At 42.3% G+C, this 17,711-nt stretch overlaps 1 protein-coding gene across 1 annotated transcript; it reads right to left on the bottom strand.

Moving 5' to 3' along the window:
* Positions 1-9,072: 9,072 nt before the first annotated feature.
* On the bottom strand, positions 9,073-14,687 carry GLYATL3 (glycine-N-acyltransferase like 3). The gene is given in 5 exon segments (XM_059831943.1): positions 9,073-9,499; positions 10,391-10,517; positions 12,685-12,811; positions 14,058-14,165; positions 14,610-14,687. Coding segments are annotated over 5 exon segments (867 nt in total).
* Positions 14,688-17,711: the final 3,024 nt, after the last annotated feature.

Raw genomic sequence — 17,711 nt, 5'->3', positions numbered from 1 at the left:
AGCTCTAATCAGCATCAATTTGTTTCAAAAATGTTTAAATTACTTTTTCATTATATCAGCCTTCTTAATTCTTCGGCCAAAATAATTCACAACATTACATCTTAATGAAGGTTTCCAGTACTTCTAAAACAAAGTCGTGTTCTTTTATTTTTTATTTATTGGGGGAGGGCAGAAGTGGACCAGAAGTGTGGACTAATAATTGATGATATTAGACAGTCTGATCTGGACTAAATAATACAGACCTTCAGCTTTCACATTCTTACTTCAATTTTCCCTTGGTAATGTGTGTTTGTTGTAAAGCATATCCCCCAGAAACGTTCCCAAGTCCAGGTTTCTCCAAAGAGACATATGGAACATGAAGCTGTGCCTAGCTCATACTATCCTGCTTAAAGATAAGTACTGCAGAGCCTCTGTGGTGAATGTGGGATGTTCCGAGCTTCAGGTCTTCAGAGCAGAAGGGCTGTTTGGTCTGGACAGGCAGTTGGAGCTTTTCCTGTTCTTTACAACAGTCCTGCAAAAGTTCATGTTCTTTCCTTCCCCCGGAACATCCATTTCAGGTCTGAACACAGTAAGACGCACTAGCCTTTTAGTAGATGTTTTAGGATCTGTCCTATGACTTGATAGTCCTTTTTTGCTAATACATAGATCCACACACTCCTGTGACCACAGAGGATTGTACAGGTGTAATGGTGACAGAAGTCTATTTTTTTCCACTTTTTGCAAACATTTATAGATGTCTCCAAATCAGTCCTTCAGCCTGGCCATTTTAAACAACACACAGTTGTCTCCACTTCCAGGAGAGGACAGACCACAAAAGCCATGCCAAAGGTTGGTTAAACTTGCTAGATACAATAGTAGAATACTCCTACATATCTTCATGGTGCTTATTGAGCTGTATATCCTCATGTTGTTATTCCCTCTGAAGCGCCAACCGTGCTAACCGTACATCCTCATTAACAGGTACAATTTTGCATCTCAGGGGGAACAACTTCAAAAAATCAGAGCTGCTGCACTGGAAGTTGTAGTGCTCCAGATCCTCACACCCTCTGTTGCTATTTAGCCCAGAGCTACTGCGAGAAAAACTAATGTAACTTACAGGACATTTCCATTGCAATCTTATCTATGTCTGTCTCCTGAGCTATGTTTGCACTTGGAGAAGCTGATGGGTTTTTTCAGTTAGCTGATATCTGTGAAAATTACAATTTAATTAGCTTTACCAGGAACAAAAATATTTTTTTCATTCTCTGCCCCTGAATTTTAAATGTTAGAAACATTCATGAAAATATGGGGGGGTTCCACTGAAGGCAAGGTTTGAAAAAGGGAATCACTGTAGAAAAGGTATTAGAAGTTGGTGATGACATTTCATTTGCTGAAGCTGTTCTTTCTCATATCATCAGAGTACTCAAAACAAATCAGACGTTTGCATTTCTTACTCCCATTAACCTTTAAACAAAACATATTTATCTCAGTAATATAAGAAATCCAATGTAACAAGAAGGCTTGCATTTGTCTTATAAATAAAGATTCTGAAGCCATAGAAAGAATGCAATAATTGAAAGCGTGATCGCAGTGCATGAAAAGGTGGGAGGTGATACAATTGCACTGTGTTTTCCTGAGAGAGTTTTGGTTTGTACAAAACAGCTAATCTTATCTAACCATCTTTGTACATGTTGATTCACATGACCTCCATTAACCTACTATCTGAGGCTTTTACATGTATTTATCTTCAAAGGCAGAACCAGATCAAAATGGAGTTTTTAGTCTTTTTCCAGCTCTAACATTTCAGAAAAAACCCACCCAGTTTAAACACAGTTTTTTCACTTGGGGATTTGGAGAGAAAATTATGAAAAGAAATTACTTTTTCATGAGAAAAACAGGCCCCTGTTCTTTACGCTACTTCTTGCCAGCAGTTGCCACCAGCCTTGGAGAGGCTAAACCTCCATTTCTAGCTCTTTACTAATTCAGAAGAAGGTGGACATCATCTGAAAGATGGCAATGCCAGATTGTGCATGAGTTATATAGCACAGTTGCTTGATGTTCACAAGATCACCAGGATGAACAACGTCACAGAGGCTGTAACTCCTCCAGGCGAGAACAAACACTTCAGAAGGCAGAACCTAGTTGTACTAGAAACAGGACATGCACTCGCATCTAATGTTCACCAAAACAGCCCACAGATATAAACACAAGAGTACTTGGTCTGTTGGTCTGCCCAATTGCCTTGGTCAGTTTGGGTACACTACTGTCAGACACACCAGCTGACTGACTGCATCTCAACCCTCAGAAGAAACAGAAACTCTCCCTCCACGCGTGACACTTGAACCTGTAAAGCGGCAATTTCTTCATTAATTGTTATTTCTCTCTCATTTCCCTGCTATTTTCTGTTGACCTTCTTCCAATGATGGAATGCTACAAGTATCTCAAAGAGCCCTGAAAATTTAGTTCACAAATATAGATGTATCTGCCACAGCCTACCATATGCAAAGAAATAACACTTGTGTACTTGTTATAGCAGATCCCTTCTCAGGAAAAACCTTAAGCCAAGTTGGCCTGAGTCCAGAGGGTCATTAAGATTTTTCCTGAATATTCTGTATCTGGATAACCTCAGTAAATAAAGCATGCACTGGTGGCAAAATAGGTGGTGCTTTTGTAATGAACCTTCTGACTTGCTATTAAACATTGCATAAACACTGTCTGCAAATTCCAGCTGGCAGAGGGCTCCCACCTCCTGGTGACAGTAAAAGGAAGTTAAAATTGACTGAGAGCCAAAATAGCCCTAGGTCAATGCCGCTTCAAGCCTCCACGTCTGCTGTCTCCCCACAGACAGTGTGGGAGTCAAGTGGTACTCTTGGTTCAGGCTCAGCATCCTCAGGGTGCCACCCAGACACATCAAGGCTCATCAGCCCAGTGCTGGTGCAAAGAACATCGTTGTTTACTGAGCAATCACTACGGGATGCATAGGGGACCCTTCCCTCACCAAGCACGATGGTCACCTCTTTTCTGTGTACTTACTTCTTGCCCTGAGTCTATTGATTATGAAAAATAGAAAGTTTCTGGAATAGACATTGCAGAGATAATTTCCCCCAGACCAAAGTCTTTACACATCATTGGAAACCTGCTCATCACAGATCAGAAGGGGCTCTCCCAGATATTGCTTGTGTAAACCTTATTTTTCATCCTAGTGTCCCACCATGCAGTCAATGAGCATTTGTGGTGGTGCTGTCTAAACTTCAACCCAGGTGCAGAACAACATGTATTAAACCAAACTCCACCTAAAAGTGCAATAGGAGGAGAACTTCAAATACTACATAATTCATTCTCTTTACTGTAGGTGCCCTTCTATCACATCACCATGTAATTTCTAATTTCTCTCAAAAACATTTTTGGCAATTAAAACGCATCACCCCAGTTATGAAGAATTCTTATCATTTTGGGACTAATATACAAAACATGACCAGAAAAGAAGAGGTTATGGAGAGGCACAAGATCATGTATGCCTCTGTGAGAATCTGTTGCAAGGACATCGAAATGTCTAGACTGTGGCCACAGCCTGCTCCAGTACTGAGTCTGTAGACCCCAATATGATACATTTTCTTTCATGAGGAAAAGCCATCTTCTTTTCACATAGCAGATGCCTCCTCATGCTCTTCCATTAACTGGCAATAATTCTAGCAGTAGACTAAGAAGATACACCCACTTCCATGAGAATTTCAAGTTCTTCCCATTAACACCTTTCTGAAGGCATTAAGATAGAAGCAGCAAAGCTCATATTAGCGCTTCAGTGAGCTCTCTGCACTGGCTAAACACTGAGGGTTTTCAACCAAAAAGTTGACAGTCTTGTCTGAACTGACACTGCTCTTTCCTCCAGGACCTTTATTTGCCTAGGCAGCCTGAAATTGCCTTTCATATGTCAGGATCCTATTTTGCATGACCACCTCAGGCTCTTTGCTGAGGTATCTCTGTTTATCAAATGGTTATTTTCTGTCTTCAAACCAAACAACCACTGGATGGAGTTACCTCGAAATTATTCTCCCTCTCTATAAATGTAGGATCTCCACAGCTTCTATAAAAATGCTCTAATAGGGCTGAATGAGACAGAATCTAGAGGTAGACATCTGGCCCCATCGAAGGCAATGGCAAAATTTACCTGGACTCGAGAAAGACAAGGATTGCACTCTTGATATATTCAGTTATCCTAAAATACTAGGCTGTCTTAAACCCAGATTGGCCTTTGAATCAGGAGTGTATAAATCTGTGCACCTGCTCACACACTAACAAAACACTATCGCTTCCTGCAATTCTCACTTTTCTATGGTCTTGTCGAATTCTCTGTTGTATGCCAATAGCTCCCTCCTGCCAGGAATCCCTGCTTTGCTCAAAAAATATATTCCGTTTTTAAAAATTGATGAAGTAGAATTGTAGTTGGTTTTCCAAAACCAAATCTGCCAGTCCTGTACAAGTGACTCAAGTACACATACTGTTTTCCAAATGGCACTGCACATACAAATGACATTCGTGTATTTAATGTAGTGTGAAACTCAGAAAGCTAAAATAATAATTGAATATTTGACTATTAGTGAAATTAAATGTCTCAATCCACCTTTTTGCCCTCCTTTTAGAAAATCTTGTAATTTTTAGTCCAGGACCTCCTGATAATTCAAAATCCTTTGTGCCCTAAAAGGACATGGGCCTCCTACTCTGCTCCAGGCATGTATTTAGCAATGGGAGGTGCCTGCCATTAATATCTCCCCATCAGGTACACACTGCAAGTCAAATCACCCTGGAATTAGCCCATGAATGTGTGGAGCATCACCTCCTTGACGACCTGCAGGCATCCGTCCTTCCAATGGTCTATGCACATAAACTATTTACCCTTCTCACTCACCCGGGGTTGTTAGTTAACCCATTAGATTGCATTGTTAGTGATGCCAAAGGATGCAAGGAAGAAAACGAGCAAGCCAAACAGTTGGGTACTGTGTGAAGCTTTGAAACTAGGTGAAGCCAGAGCTCATATTATTTGACTTTTTAGCAGATTGACAGCTGCCGTTCAGAGGCTCCCTGGCAGCTGTTTGGCCAGCAATACGGCACTGCGATGCTTCTCGTCCGCATTGTCTGAATCAAAGGAGATCGGAGTGACAGTGTTGACATAAGTCAAGCCAGCAGCTTAGAGGACAGGCAAACCTTGGAGGAAGAAACAGCCTCTTGGGTATTAACCAATCTACTTTTTTACTTGCATCTGTGTAGAATGCATTTTTTCCTCTCTTACTTTCTATAATACATCTCCTGGGCATATGCTGTTTGCATTAAACCTTCACAGTAATGGAGCCAATTACTTAGCTTTCACATAGGACCAAGGACACCCTTGCTGTCAGTATCAGAAGAAATAGAAAACATAATAAACAGGCCTGTGGTTCCTTCCCAGTCCCTTCAGAGCCTTTCTGTAGGCTTGGTTCTCTAAGGTCCTTTCCCTGAAGCTCATAGCTCATTCTCTCAAGTAGAGACACTGACCTAACCTTGTTTCTCAAATGGGCTAACCCCTCAAATCTTCTTTCCCATCCCCCCACGGCTTGTCTCTCTCTTTCACTCTTTTGCTCTGTTTCCCAGACAAATCCAGGAATGAATCTGATACCAAAGACTTAAACAAATTAGTTAGCATACAAAAAACCCAGATGCCTTTGTGCAAACTTTGTACAGATGAGTTAAGATGATACTGCGTCGCACAAACTGAAATATGCATTAGTTTTCCCGGAAACAGGCTGGCTGTGGCGATTAGCTCTATTGGGTTATGTTAATGTTGTCTACCTGGAGACAAAAGTAGACCTAGCACCTGATATAGCCTCTGGGTCTCCTGATAATGGCCGATATGCAAACTTGAGACTTGGCCAAACAGCCAAGTCAGTGAAATGCCCCAAATGGGTGCCCTAAGGTTGACCTACCTCATTATACTGTTAAAACCCACACCTCCTAGCTAGAAAAGCCCCCAACCCAAATAAGCCCCCTACTCTCTGGACATGCGTAGTGAATTAAAAGAGAACTGTATCTTTAAGATGAAGTAAGAAAGATCCTAACCAATAGTTAGCTACGGGGTGGGACCAGAAGGCGTAACTAACTTTGTTAACTGTTTAAATACCTGTCATGATTTCAACTGGGTGTGCATGCTAGGAGAAAGGATCCCCCATGCACCCAGCGCTGCAATAAACCAATGTCGGCTTTCTAAACTATCATTTGGTTTGGAGAGTTTTCTTGGTTACGATTTTCGGTAACAAATCTGCACAGCTTTACAGGGTCCCCTTCCAGCACCTGCACTCTTTGTTCTGCCTCTGTCTGTCCTCCTTTCTGCTCTCCTTCCTTTGCCAGACAGGACTGCCCAAACTGGCTCTCACTCAGGCTTTAGTTAATCCCCTTTTCAAAAGGAAATAGGACTCCTTTTATTCTGGACCTGACTCCTGTGAGGTGCTGCAATCATGGCCCCTTTCAGTTCAGTAGATAAACACAAGCTTAAGGCTAAATCTTAATAGTCCTCATTAATTATTTAATTCAGGTCTGTGAGGGACCTTACCAGCAGTGCTGGGTACATGTTTGCATGGAGATATCTACAAAATACTAGATATGCACAGCAAATTCACCAGAAAGCAGTACCTGTAGACACACATCCCCTTCATAGCCACATCCCGCCTCCAGTCACACCCATTCAAATCCAAAAGGTGAAGTTGTGGTGCAAAACAGGAATGCCAGTCGATTCACAGGCTCACAGGACTGCAGGATAATTCACGTTGGAAGGGACTGCAGGAGGTCAATGCAGAGTCAGTCATGAGGTCAGACCAGACTGCGCAGGGCTTTATCCAATCTGATTTTGAATCCAGATGGATCCAAATACAGTTTTGGACCTACATAGGTGTAACAGAAAGTACAATACCTCTCTGGGTCAAAGTTAAATGCCAATAATATAATAAGCCTCCCACTGTTCTATTTTCCAGTGGCGATCTGATTTTGGTACACTTCTCAGGCTGAGATCCAGGCTCTTTAGATGAGCTTGCATGGCATGATGCTTACTGCTCTATTTTGCCATAAGCAGAAGGCACTGATGCATTGTTGTGGAAGTACTCTCCACAACAGTGACAAATTGCTCACAAGGCAAATTATCACTAGAAGGCCACCACTGCATTATCACTTTGCTTTTCTCTGGAGATATACTGGAAAATCTACATGCTGTAACATGGAAAACTAAGAAATACTGACTAAATAACAAAGTCTATTGATTCTTAAAATGTAAAAGAGAATCAGTGTACTGGCTCTGTGAAACAAAAGTCCTCCCATTTTAAACTATCTTCTGCAAGGTGCTGGAAGAGGTGGTCCAGACTAGTAATTTATACCAGCAACCAACAGAAATACTAAAAGTTATGAATGTCCTCTGGAATCAACTGCCTTGATTAGCAAAGGATGGTGACCTCCAGCAAGAAAAATTTTCAGAGCTGCTCTTCCCACACTACTGTGTTGGCAGTACCTCAAGACACATGCTGTTAGGTAAAAGCACATGCAATTGGCAGGATTCAGCTACACACTCAGACGTGTAAATTTAGATGTCTGACCATAATTGTCTATATGTGCCCTTGTGACTTAATTCAGTTGTCTAGATTTTGAGTGTTGTTTGAGATGCTTTATGACAGCTGATGTCCAGTGAGTAGCCCAGAAGAGTGTTAGTCTCCCATTGGGCCTCTGAACATCAGGAAGGTGTCTCAAATATTCTAAGATGCCTGAAGTTGGACTAGATGCCCATGCGTAGGCAAGTAAGCAGAGGTTTCATCTACATTGCTAGTATTCAATGGAGATCTCCTGAATACAGTCAGTGGAGCCTGGACAGTGATTTGAGTTAACCTAAACACTTAGGTCTGTTCAGCAGTAATTGAACCCTGCCTTTAGTGTCACTTCAGACACCGTGCAGCATTGCAGATACCTGCACAGAGTTAACAAATGTGACATATGGGAGATTTGTTACCTTCTGGATCAGCAGCTGCAGATCAGGAAGGGTACCCTAGGGCACTGATTGCCTTCAGCCAACCTAACAGAGCTCCTGTTGTATTTTGTATATCATAGGCAACCTGTCTTTGATAGCTGTGCTGCTCAAGGAACAACCTCTTAGTCATGTCATTGTTCTAGTGGGCTCCTGTGCAAAAGCCTTATCAGCTTTGGCATATACAAGACTTCCTCCCACGGCCTTCAGTGATAGCATCTTCATTGTTGCTGCCAATACGCATCTATACTTGGACACTTGACTGAGAGACAAGGTAGATAACTCACAGCTGCTGTCTGCCAAATTTTAAGTGAGGTTTAGACTGGTGTGAAAACAGGGAGACTTACTTCCACTCCCAGAAAGAACATTTGCAAAGCATTTGGAGTTATTTACTGATAGAATTGATGGAAATTACTTCTAGCAAGCCCTCCTGACTTGTGCTAAAACACCTATGTGTTGAAGTTAAAATCTGCAAGACTTTTTATCCAGCCTTCGCATGTTTAGCTCTACCATGAGTAGATGAAAGATAGACAGATTTATCTTGAGCATAAAGGAGACACACAGTAGAAAGGAAACAGACTTGTTTCTGTATTAGACATTAAAAGACTTCTTTATAAAGTTTTTCTTTAATTCAGGCTGCTCCTTGCAGGTTTCTCTACTTCTTAATTTCACATACTAATGTCTTCAGGCCACGTTAAAGAAAGGAGAGGCTTTAGGATTTACACCAAGACAGACAGACGGGGTTAGATATGTCCAAGGATCCTGCTGTAGATATCCCAGAAAATTATTATACAGAAGGAATAGTTCTTCAGTCAGAAGCAGTACAATTACAGTTGAATTACAACAAAGCTATTAAACTTACAACCATTCCTAAGTCTTCTGGATTTGCCATGAGCGGTTTTCCCTGAGCAGAGAAGTCATGAGCAGTTAATACCTTCAATTCTATGCTTACACAGGAAACTCCTGTATGATTTCTGATCTCACCTAAATTATTAAATTCCAACAAAGTGCTCCTGCAGTGCACAAAAGTTGATCTGAACGTAGAGGTTTGTGAGGTTTGGCTATAAGTGAGATTTAGCTAAAAAATGAAAAGGTGTATGAATCACTCTGAAAAATGAGCAGGGAAGAAATTGGGCATTCATGCTTTTCAGCAATTTTATTGATGGTATATTTGTCTCCAGGACATTACCCTGTGCTGGAAAGCCACAGCTATGTAATTTCTTCACTAAAGTGGTAGCCACAAGCCTGCCATAACCCTTCCTCCGATGCTCTGGAAGAGTATAACCATGAATCACGGTGGCAAACTGGTCTGTCAGGCTCCAAGAGAGGGGATACCCATTGTCATCCAAGACACAGACACTGGGGAAGCAGCAAACGAGCTTAGCAAGGTATTTCTGGCATCTTGGGTTGCCTCCCCGTGACCAGGTTTTGCTGAGCAGGCTGGCATGGGAGATGTCCCGGTAAGCCAACGTTAATTTAGGGTTCATCCTAAGAGACAGTACAGAAAGTGTATTAGGCAGAAAGCTGTGCCTCATTCTCCAAGCAACCGCACTAGATTTAAAGCTGTCTTCTCTAGCCAAATAGATTTCCCGGTCTATATCAGAGGGGGGAATCAAAGTGAGCTAAGTTCATTAGGCTGGAGGTTTGAGAATAATTACAGAGGGCAGCACCTCTCTGTTTTAGGTTTTTGTTTACATAAGCTCCTGAGTCCATACAACACACTCCAGAGGTGCCTTATTCCTTACAGGAAGGATGGAGAATACGTTAAGGAAGGCAAGGAGCCTCAGTGACATATTAGGTGGCATAGGGGAGTGGAAAGGATTTGATTTCCAGTCCCTCATCCTCCAAGACTGATAAGATTCTCTCTGGATTTCTAATCCTCTGTGGAGAAATATATTCCAGGAAAAATGGAGCCTTTGGTTCCCCCACTCTTCTGCTCTGATGTCAGATAGATATCTTGCCAGCAGAGGCATGTTAGAAAACTTAGAAGGCTTCAAGCAGCTGTGTAAAGCCTCCTTGTGAAAAACAAGCATTGCGGGAGTCTCAGATCCATCTATCAAATCTAAGGAGCTTTGACACAGGAAAGTCAAAGGAGATGGAAAGCAGACCTGTGGATCCCATGTACACAGGATGAGAGGAGGGGATGGAGACTATTTTGGAACACAAAAATACAAGTGTGATAAACTGATTAAAGAAAAATCTTGGTAAGTATTTAAGGTGATAATTCCTTCCTCAGCAAGTAATTCCTCAGTCAGGTTTTTGACACAGTCACAGAGAAAGCCTGGCAGTCTTCCTGATATTTTTGATTTAAATGTACTTTCAGGAAATATATTGCTATGGGAATGACATCAACAAATGACATGGAGTGCTTAGACATACTGAAGTTTGACATCTGGCAGTGTGTCCAGGTCTGAATGGATAACCATCTGGGAAGAGGATGTTTTCACATCTACCTGCTTAGATAAAGCCACAGTTCTGGATATTTCGTATATTCCATCCTGAAGCCCTGTGTATACAAAGATAAATACCAAGGCACTTTAAAAAGAAAGTTGGGTTTTTTGGAAAATAAAGTCCAATAGTACACCTGTAATGGAACTAACCAGGCATTTGAAATCTCAAAAATTATTAACTAGGTTCCCTCCACACTCTGGCTATAGTTTTACATACGTGAAGGTCAGAAGGCACCACACTTTTCAGCTAATCCAATCACCAGAACAATGAGGACACACTCTCTCCAGGTGACCTCCCCATCTAACTTCTACCCTCAGTTTGAGCCACAGTAAATTACCCAGTCCTAATACAAGGATTTCAATCATGGAGGAATCACCTATTCCATAAGCAAGTTCTTCTACTAATTGGTCACCTTCACCATTGAAAATGTGTATATTATTTCCCACTTAGGTCTTGTTCAGCTTTCAAACACTGGCACCCACTAAGCCCCTAATTACTGCATTAGGTCAGCAAACGTGACGCCCATCTTCAGGAAGGGCCAGAAGGAGGATCTGGGGAACTACAGACCTGTCAGCCTGACCTCGGTGCCAGGGAAGGTTATGGAGCAGATCATCTTGAGTGCCATTACATGGCATGTACAGGACAACCAGGCGATCAGGCCCAGTCAGCATGGGTTTATGAAAGGCAGGTCCTGCCTGGCTAACCTGATGTCCTTCTATGACCAGGTGACCTGCTTAGTGAATGAGGGAAGGGCTGTGGATATAGTCTACCTAGACTTTAGTAAAGCCTTTGACACTGTTTCCCACAGCATTCTCCTGGAGAAACTGACTGCTCATGGCTTGAACGGGCGCACTCTTTGCTGGGTGAAATCTGTCTGGATGGCCGGACCCAGAAAGTTGTGGTGAATGGGCTTAAATCCAATTGGTGGACAGTCACAAGCGGAGTCCCCCAGGGCTCAGCTTTGGGGCCGGTCTTGTTTAATATCTTTATTGATGATCTGGATGAGGGGGTTGAGTGCACCCTCAGCAAGTTTGCAGATGACACCAATTGGGCGGGAGTGTTGATCTGCTCGAGGGTAGGAAGGCTCTGCAGAGGGATCTGGACAGGCTGGATGGATGGGCCCAGGCCAATTGTATGAGGTTCAACAAGGCCAAGTGCCGGGTCCCGCACTTGGGTCACAACAACCCCGTGCAATGCTACAGGCTTGGGGACGAGTGGCTGGAAAGCTGCCCCGCAGAAAAGGACCTGGGGGTGTTGGTCGACAGCCGGCTGAAGATGAGCCAGCAGTGTGCCCAGGTGGCCAAGAAGGCCAACGGCATCCTGGCCTGTATCAGAAATAGTGTGGCCAGCAGGAGTAGGGAGGGGATCGTGCCCCTGTACTCGGCACTGGTGAGGCCGCACCTCGAATGCTGTGTTCAGTTTTGGGCCCCTCACTACAAGAAGGGCATTGAGGTGCTGGAGCGTGTCCAGAGAAGGGCGACGAAGCTGGTGAGGGGTCTGGAGCACAAGTCTGATGAGGAGCGGCTGAGGGAGCTGGGGTTGTTCAGTCTGGAGAAGAGGAGGCTGAGGGGAGACCTCATCGCTCTCTACAACTCCCTGAAAGGGGGTTGCAGAGAGGTGGGTGTTGGTCTCTTCTCCCAAGTGACTAGCGACAGGACAAGAGGAAATGGCCTCAAGTTGCACCAGGGGAGGTTTAGATTGGATATTAGGAAAAGTGTCTTCACTGAAAGTGTTGTCAGACACTGGAACAGGCTGCCCAGGGAAGTGGTGGAGTCACCAACCCCAGAGGTATTTAAAAGATGTGTGGACAAGGCTTTTAGGGACATGGTTCAGTGGTGGACTTAGCAGTGTTAGGTTTATGGTTGGACTTGATGATCTTAAAGGTCTTTTCCAACCTAAACCAGTCTATGATTCTATGATTAACTACTGCTTAGCTCAGTCTATGTGTTCTCTACAGGATCCTATGGCCAGTAGCAAAATTAAACATAAATAAACATGCCTTCCTGACAAGGTAATAGCTTCATCTAATTGAAAGCAGAAGTTGAAATGGTAACAGTGGATATGTTACGGATGAAATTCAAAAGCTAGAAAAGTCATATCCTAGATCTTGTGTTTTACTTAAGTATAAAAAAACCTTTCTACAGAGCAGAATGGCAGGGTCTACACTCCATGAAGACTTTATCTATTCTGTTTCCTCTAAAGCAAGTAAGGCTGGACTGTACCTTGTATCTGAAAAATTTGACCCCAGTTGATGACATTTGTGTTTTCCAGTAGCTCCCGGTAAGCCTGTAACTCCTTGTAGAAAACTGCATGTGCATTGGTATAAGGGTCAAAGTCATCCGTCTCATTCTGGGGAGAAAAAATATGGAAGAATTAAAAATTCTCCCCCTTCCCACTCACCCGTCTTTCACATTGGAATCAAAACTCCCTGAAAGGCAGTCCCAGATCTAGAAAATGTTTTGAGCTTCAGGGTGGCTTCTTTTAGGACATTTTCAGTAGCAACTCTCAAGCAAGACAGTAGAAATATCTGTTGCTTTCCACAGTGTCATATTAGCAGAAAGCAGCAATGGTAGCAAGTCCTCATGTACCAAAGGCACAGTATCCCAAACCTGCTGGCAGTTTCTTGAAACTCTTGCCTAATTCATTGTTCAAAGTTCACCTCTACTACTGGTTGTCCCAAAAACCATGCTGTGTTATTTGGTTGCCAAGGTCAACATGTTTAGACCGCATCTCTTCTGGTAAACAAAATAGTACCAATGCTTGTTCTCTGCCCCAGAGCTGAAATAGCAGCCTGGCCTCGTCAATACTATTAAACTCTCTCAGTCTCCAAAACAGGTTGGAAACATCCAGACTGCCAGTTGGGGATTGTCCATGTCCGGTGCCGACTCCTGCATTGCTGGCCTAGGAGAGCTGGTTGTCCCAGAGACCATGCCAAGGATTTAATTGTATCCCATATGAGCCTACACCAACAGGGGCTTGTCTCCTAGCCTGGAGTTGAGGAAGCACCCACAGATTCATGCAACTCAGAGACTGCTTTGTCAAGGTGGACAGAGGGGGTTAAGGCAATGCCCCCTCCCAGCTTCTCTTTAGCACTGCCTGTTAAGGACCAAAAGACTGCAGAAGGACCCTTCTTTCACCTTGTAGCCACATCTGCTCCATCACAAGATCGCTAAGGCTCTTTTTTCTGTCTGTCTATACAAAGGATAGAAAGACCAAAGAATCCTTGGAAAGTTAGGTCAAGTGGCATGAGTGCAGATAAAAAATGTGTCTCTGCACAAGCTATGCAAGTTAATCTTCAGTCGGTGCGATCAGTATAACTACAATCAGTTAGAGCATCTACTTCATAAATAGGTTTGGTTATGCTATAATCACTAGGCAGAATGTTTCAGGAAAGAGCAGCACTCCCTATAGCGGGTTTTGTGCCTGGCACCCACTGGGATGTCCTATTGCACTTTATGGTTCCCATCTACCCCCTGTTACACAATTCCCAGCTAAAGCTAGCCCCATCTGCAAAGCTCTCAGAAAGCTGACAGGAAGGCCCCGGTCACATTGAATCCACCTCTCAGAAACACAGATAAAAACCAAGTCAATCTACCTCCTTCTGCAGCCGAGTGACAACAGCTTTGAAGTCTGGCCATGAGTCCACCACCACTTCCTTCCTGAAGGGGTTCCCTCAGTTGATGTTCATCACAGCTCCATAAACCTGCAGGATGAAGAGCCAAGAGAAGACAGACAGTTTGAGACATGCTAACGTGGCACCTGTGTTACAAACCAGAGGCTGAACCAGCAACATGGAGCTGAAAGCACACATTTAGTTTTTCATAAACACACATACACACCACATAGGTTGATACCTACACACTCATCAGTAAGGCATATTACCATGAAGATAAACCATTGTCTAATTATGGCAACCCTAATTACTTTGGAAAGGTGGTGGAACGGTTTGCTTCTTTCTTTTCTTAAGTATGTGGATTTGGGTTAGTAAGAAGGGCCAAATGCATATCTCAGATGTAGTCATCTAAACAGCAAATATAAGTCAGTCCAGAAGAAGCACAACCCTCTCCTCACAGCTTTGATTCCCCGACAAACGTCCTGATTCACCAATAGAAATACCACAGAAAACAACAGGTCAGCACTGTGTTACCTTGAGGAACTCAGGGAAACTCCACCTTAACGTTTTCTCCAGCATCTGCAGCTTCACGGAGCAGTTGAGCACCAGCATCTTCCTTGCTGGGAACACAAACAATGAGAGTCACTCAGAAAAGCAATAACATGGAGGAACCGAGTGGCAAAATTGCTAATTTCATAAAATACAGTAAATCCCACAAATGCCCTGTTTCAGCATTTTCCTATGGAAAGCGTTTTGGGAATAATTTTTTTTTTTTTTTCAATAGATGGTTGCGCAGAGAACAGCAAGATGGGATGGTGTTTGGCAGACCAAGTTGGAGTCAGAAAATCCTGGGCTTAATTTGTTACTCTACACCAGGTTTCTTGCGCAACATCAGGCAGGTCACTTACAGATAGGTTCAAAAAGAGAGCTTTCTCATGTCTGCCCCAAAAAATCATGTTAGTTTTTGCTGGTAGAAACTGTAAAAATAAATTCTTCCCACCAAATTCTTTAAGCCTAGATACAACTGACCTCTCTTACTGGTTACTAACAAGTAATTTGTACTATGTTAATTCAGCCTTTAACTTTTTAGGCTATGATTTGGACAGTTCATCCCCCAGGGTAAATTCTTCATTTGAGAAAGTACTGCAAGAATGACAGACACAAATCTTATTTGTGAAACAGCTGCCTTGCCTTGGTTTTTTTTTTTTTTTCTTTCTTTCCACCTTCACTGTAAATCCAAACTATCCCATCCAAAACAACATAGCTATATTCTGTCAAAAAAAAAAAATTCAAAAAACCCCCACCCCAAATAAACAAAAAACCCCTGAGAAGCAATAAAAGCGTATCTTCATTTAAGAAGTCTACAGAAAGAATTCAAAACCTAAGGTTTCTCAGAAGTACCACGTCCTTCATCCTTTCTTTTACCTCTTAAATGTGCACCAATTAATCTTAAAAGCATTTCCCTTTGCTGCAGTTCATTATAAATCTTAACATACCTTACAAATTATGGCAGCCATCAAGTATCCACCTTACTACTAACAAACATGTTTAAGCAGCCACCTCTCAGGATCAGAGATGGAGCAATAAATCCTGTAGCAGGGGGCTAGGTGGTCCATCCATCCTCACCTCCCATGTCTGCTTATTAGACACTATATGGCTACTACAAAGGTACTGATCCAACAGACAGATCACAAGTATGACAACAATCAGATGTTACTCAATCTGATTTTCCTGTTTTTAAAGGAAATAAAAAGCACCTGCATCCTACAAATGTTGAAGGGTCTTAGCATTGATGACTTATCATGTCAGCACTATATATTAACCATATTGTTGTTGTTCTACTACAAGTTAGTCAAGGAGTCTTTCCAAGATCACTGCTCTGACTGATCTGTTACCCAGAGAAAAAGGCTTCTATTCACTTATTCTTAATACAATGTGACAATCTGGCCATTTTCTTATTTTGTTTAATTCTACAGATTGCATAGCATGTATTTTTTTCTAAAGGCTATTGCATCTCATAACTTGAATCTTCCTTCCAGGCTATGTTTAGGTTTCAAACATTTAGTCCAGTTTCCAAGTGAGGAGGCTTTGTTTAACAGAGACACAAGACAGCAGTCAGCACTAATTGCCTCTTGTTGTCCTCAGCAGACAGATTAGGGGTTGAATAAAGCACAGCATTAAGCAACACACTTACACAGGCAATTTGCTCCCAAGGTCAGGGTAGAGATACATGAACAGAGCAAGATGGTGAAGCTCAGGCTGCCCCACTAAGACACCTGTGCCTTAGATGAGAAAGTATCTTCCAGCATCCATGGGATCCACCATCAGCCTCAAGCCCTCCTGTTACAAATTTGTAATATAAAAACTCATCTACACAATGTATGTAGGTGAGCAGGCACTTGTTTATTGCAGCGCCGGACGCACAGGGAATCACTCCACCTGGTGTGCGTGCTTAGCTTCGCTGCTACAAAAGTTATATACAATCAAAGTATACATATTCATCATATTTCCAAGAAACAATTAACATAGTCATACAATTTCCGAGAACTCATTAATATATGTAAATGCTCGTGACGCATGAGCCTCCAGGTACACAGGTGGTCGTCTAAGGTCCTCTGGTGGTTGTCCATAGACTTCCTCATGGTGTCCTCTAGTTGAACCCAATCTTTGCGCATGCTCAGCTTAGTTGCAAAATTCCATTCTTGGAATCTTCTTAAGTTTTCCTCAGTCTACTGACCAGGCCTACAACTTATCATTCTCTTGACAAGCAAACTCTACCTATTCACAGTGCTACATTGTTCAACAGTTAGTTTATGATTAAATCACAGATAAATCATACCTAGTTACCTTCACACAGAATACATAGTTAAATTTTTCATTAATCGCTCTCTGGATTATACCATTCTATCAATATCCATACTTAAAATAATCAATGGTTATTTCTATTAATATCTATTGATTGGCATTCTTGATATTCGAATCAATGATGGGAAAGGTAAGGAATTTTCCAAGCAGCATCACTGGTGCATATCAGGTCACATTGTTACAGGACTCAAACAAAACTTCTCTATTCATTTCTTCATCATTCCATCTTGTTACGATTAGTTCCTCAATACGGAACAGTAACTACCTGGTGAGGTTCCTATGGTTATTGTTTCAAACTTAACAATCCTAACTTACGCATTTATATTTTATTATTTTATTTATTAATCAAACTTAACCTTTCTATATGATCAAGTCTTGATTATTTAAAAATCAGAGTATTTGCAACACTTCCCTTGCTTCACCAAACCTTTCTATGACCACATGTGCTATATTTGCCTTTCTTGAAGCTTATACTCCATTTTCTCACCATTTTCAAGCGGAAAATTGCCTCTGGGTCACAGCGCAGCAGTACACATGCAACTATATCTAAAGATGGCATTGATACGTGTTTGAACACACAGCTACTTTTACTTAAGGACAGTTCTTACACCTCTGTGCCTGGAAGTACTTTCAGATTGAAAACAAGTATTGCACCAATAGACCACTTGATCGCTTACCTGCTTTCAGTCTTGTAGCTCGTCCTTCCAAATTGCAATAAGCTTGAAGTTAGGAGACAATACAATGCATCCACTTTGTGGCTGCTTCTGCATG

This window comes from Gavia stellata, chromosome 2, assembly GCF_030936135.1.
Source record: "Gavia stellata isolate bGavSte3 chromosome 2, bGavSte3.hap2, whole genome shotgun sequence".
NCBI lineage: Eukaryota > Metazoa > Chordata > Aves > Gaviiformes > Gaviidae > Gavia > Gavia stellata.
Note: the sequence above shows the minus strand (reverse complement) of the source record. Positions and strands in the feature narration are given on the sequence as shown.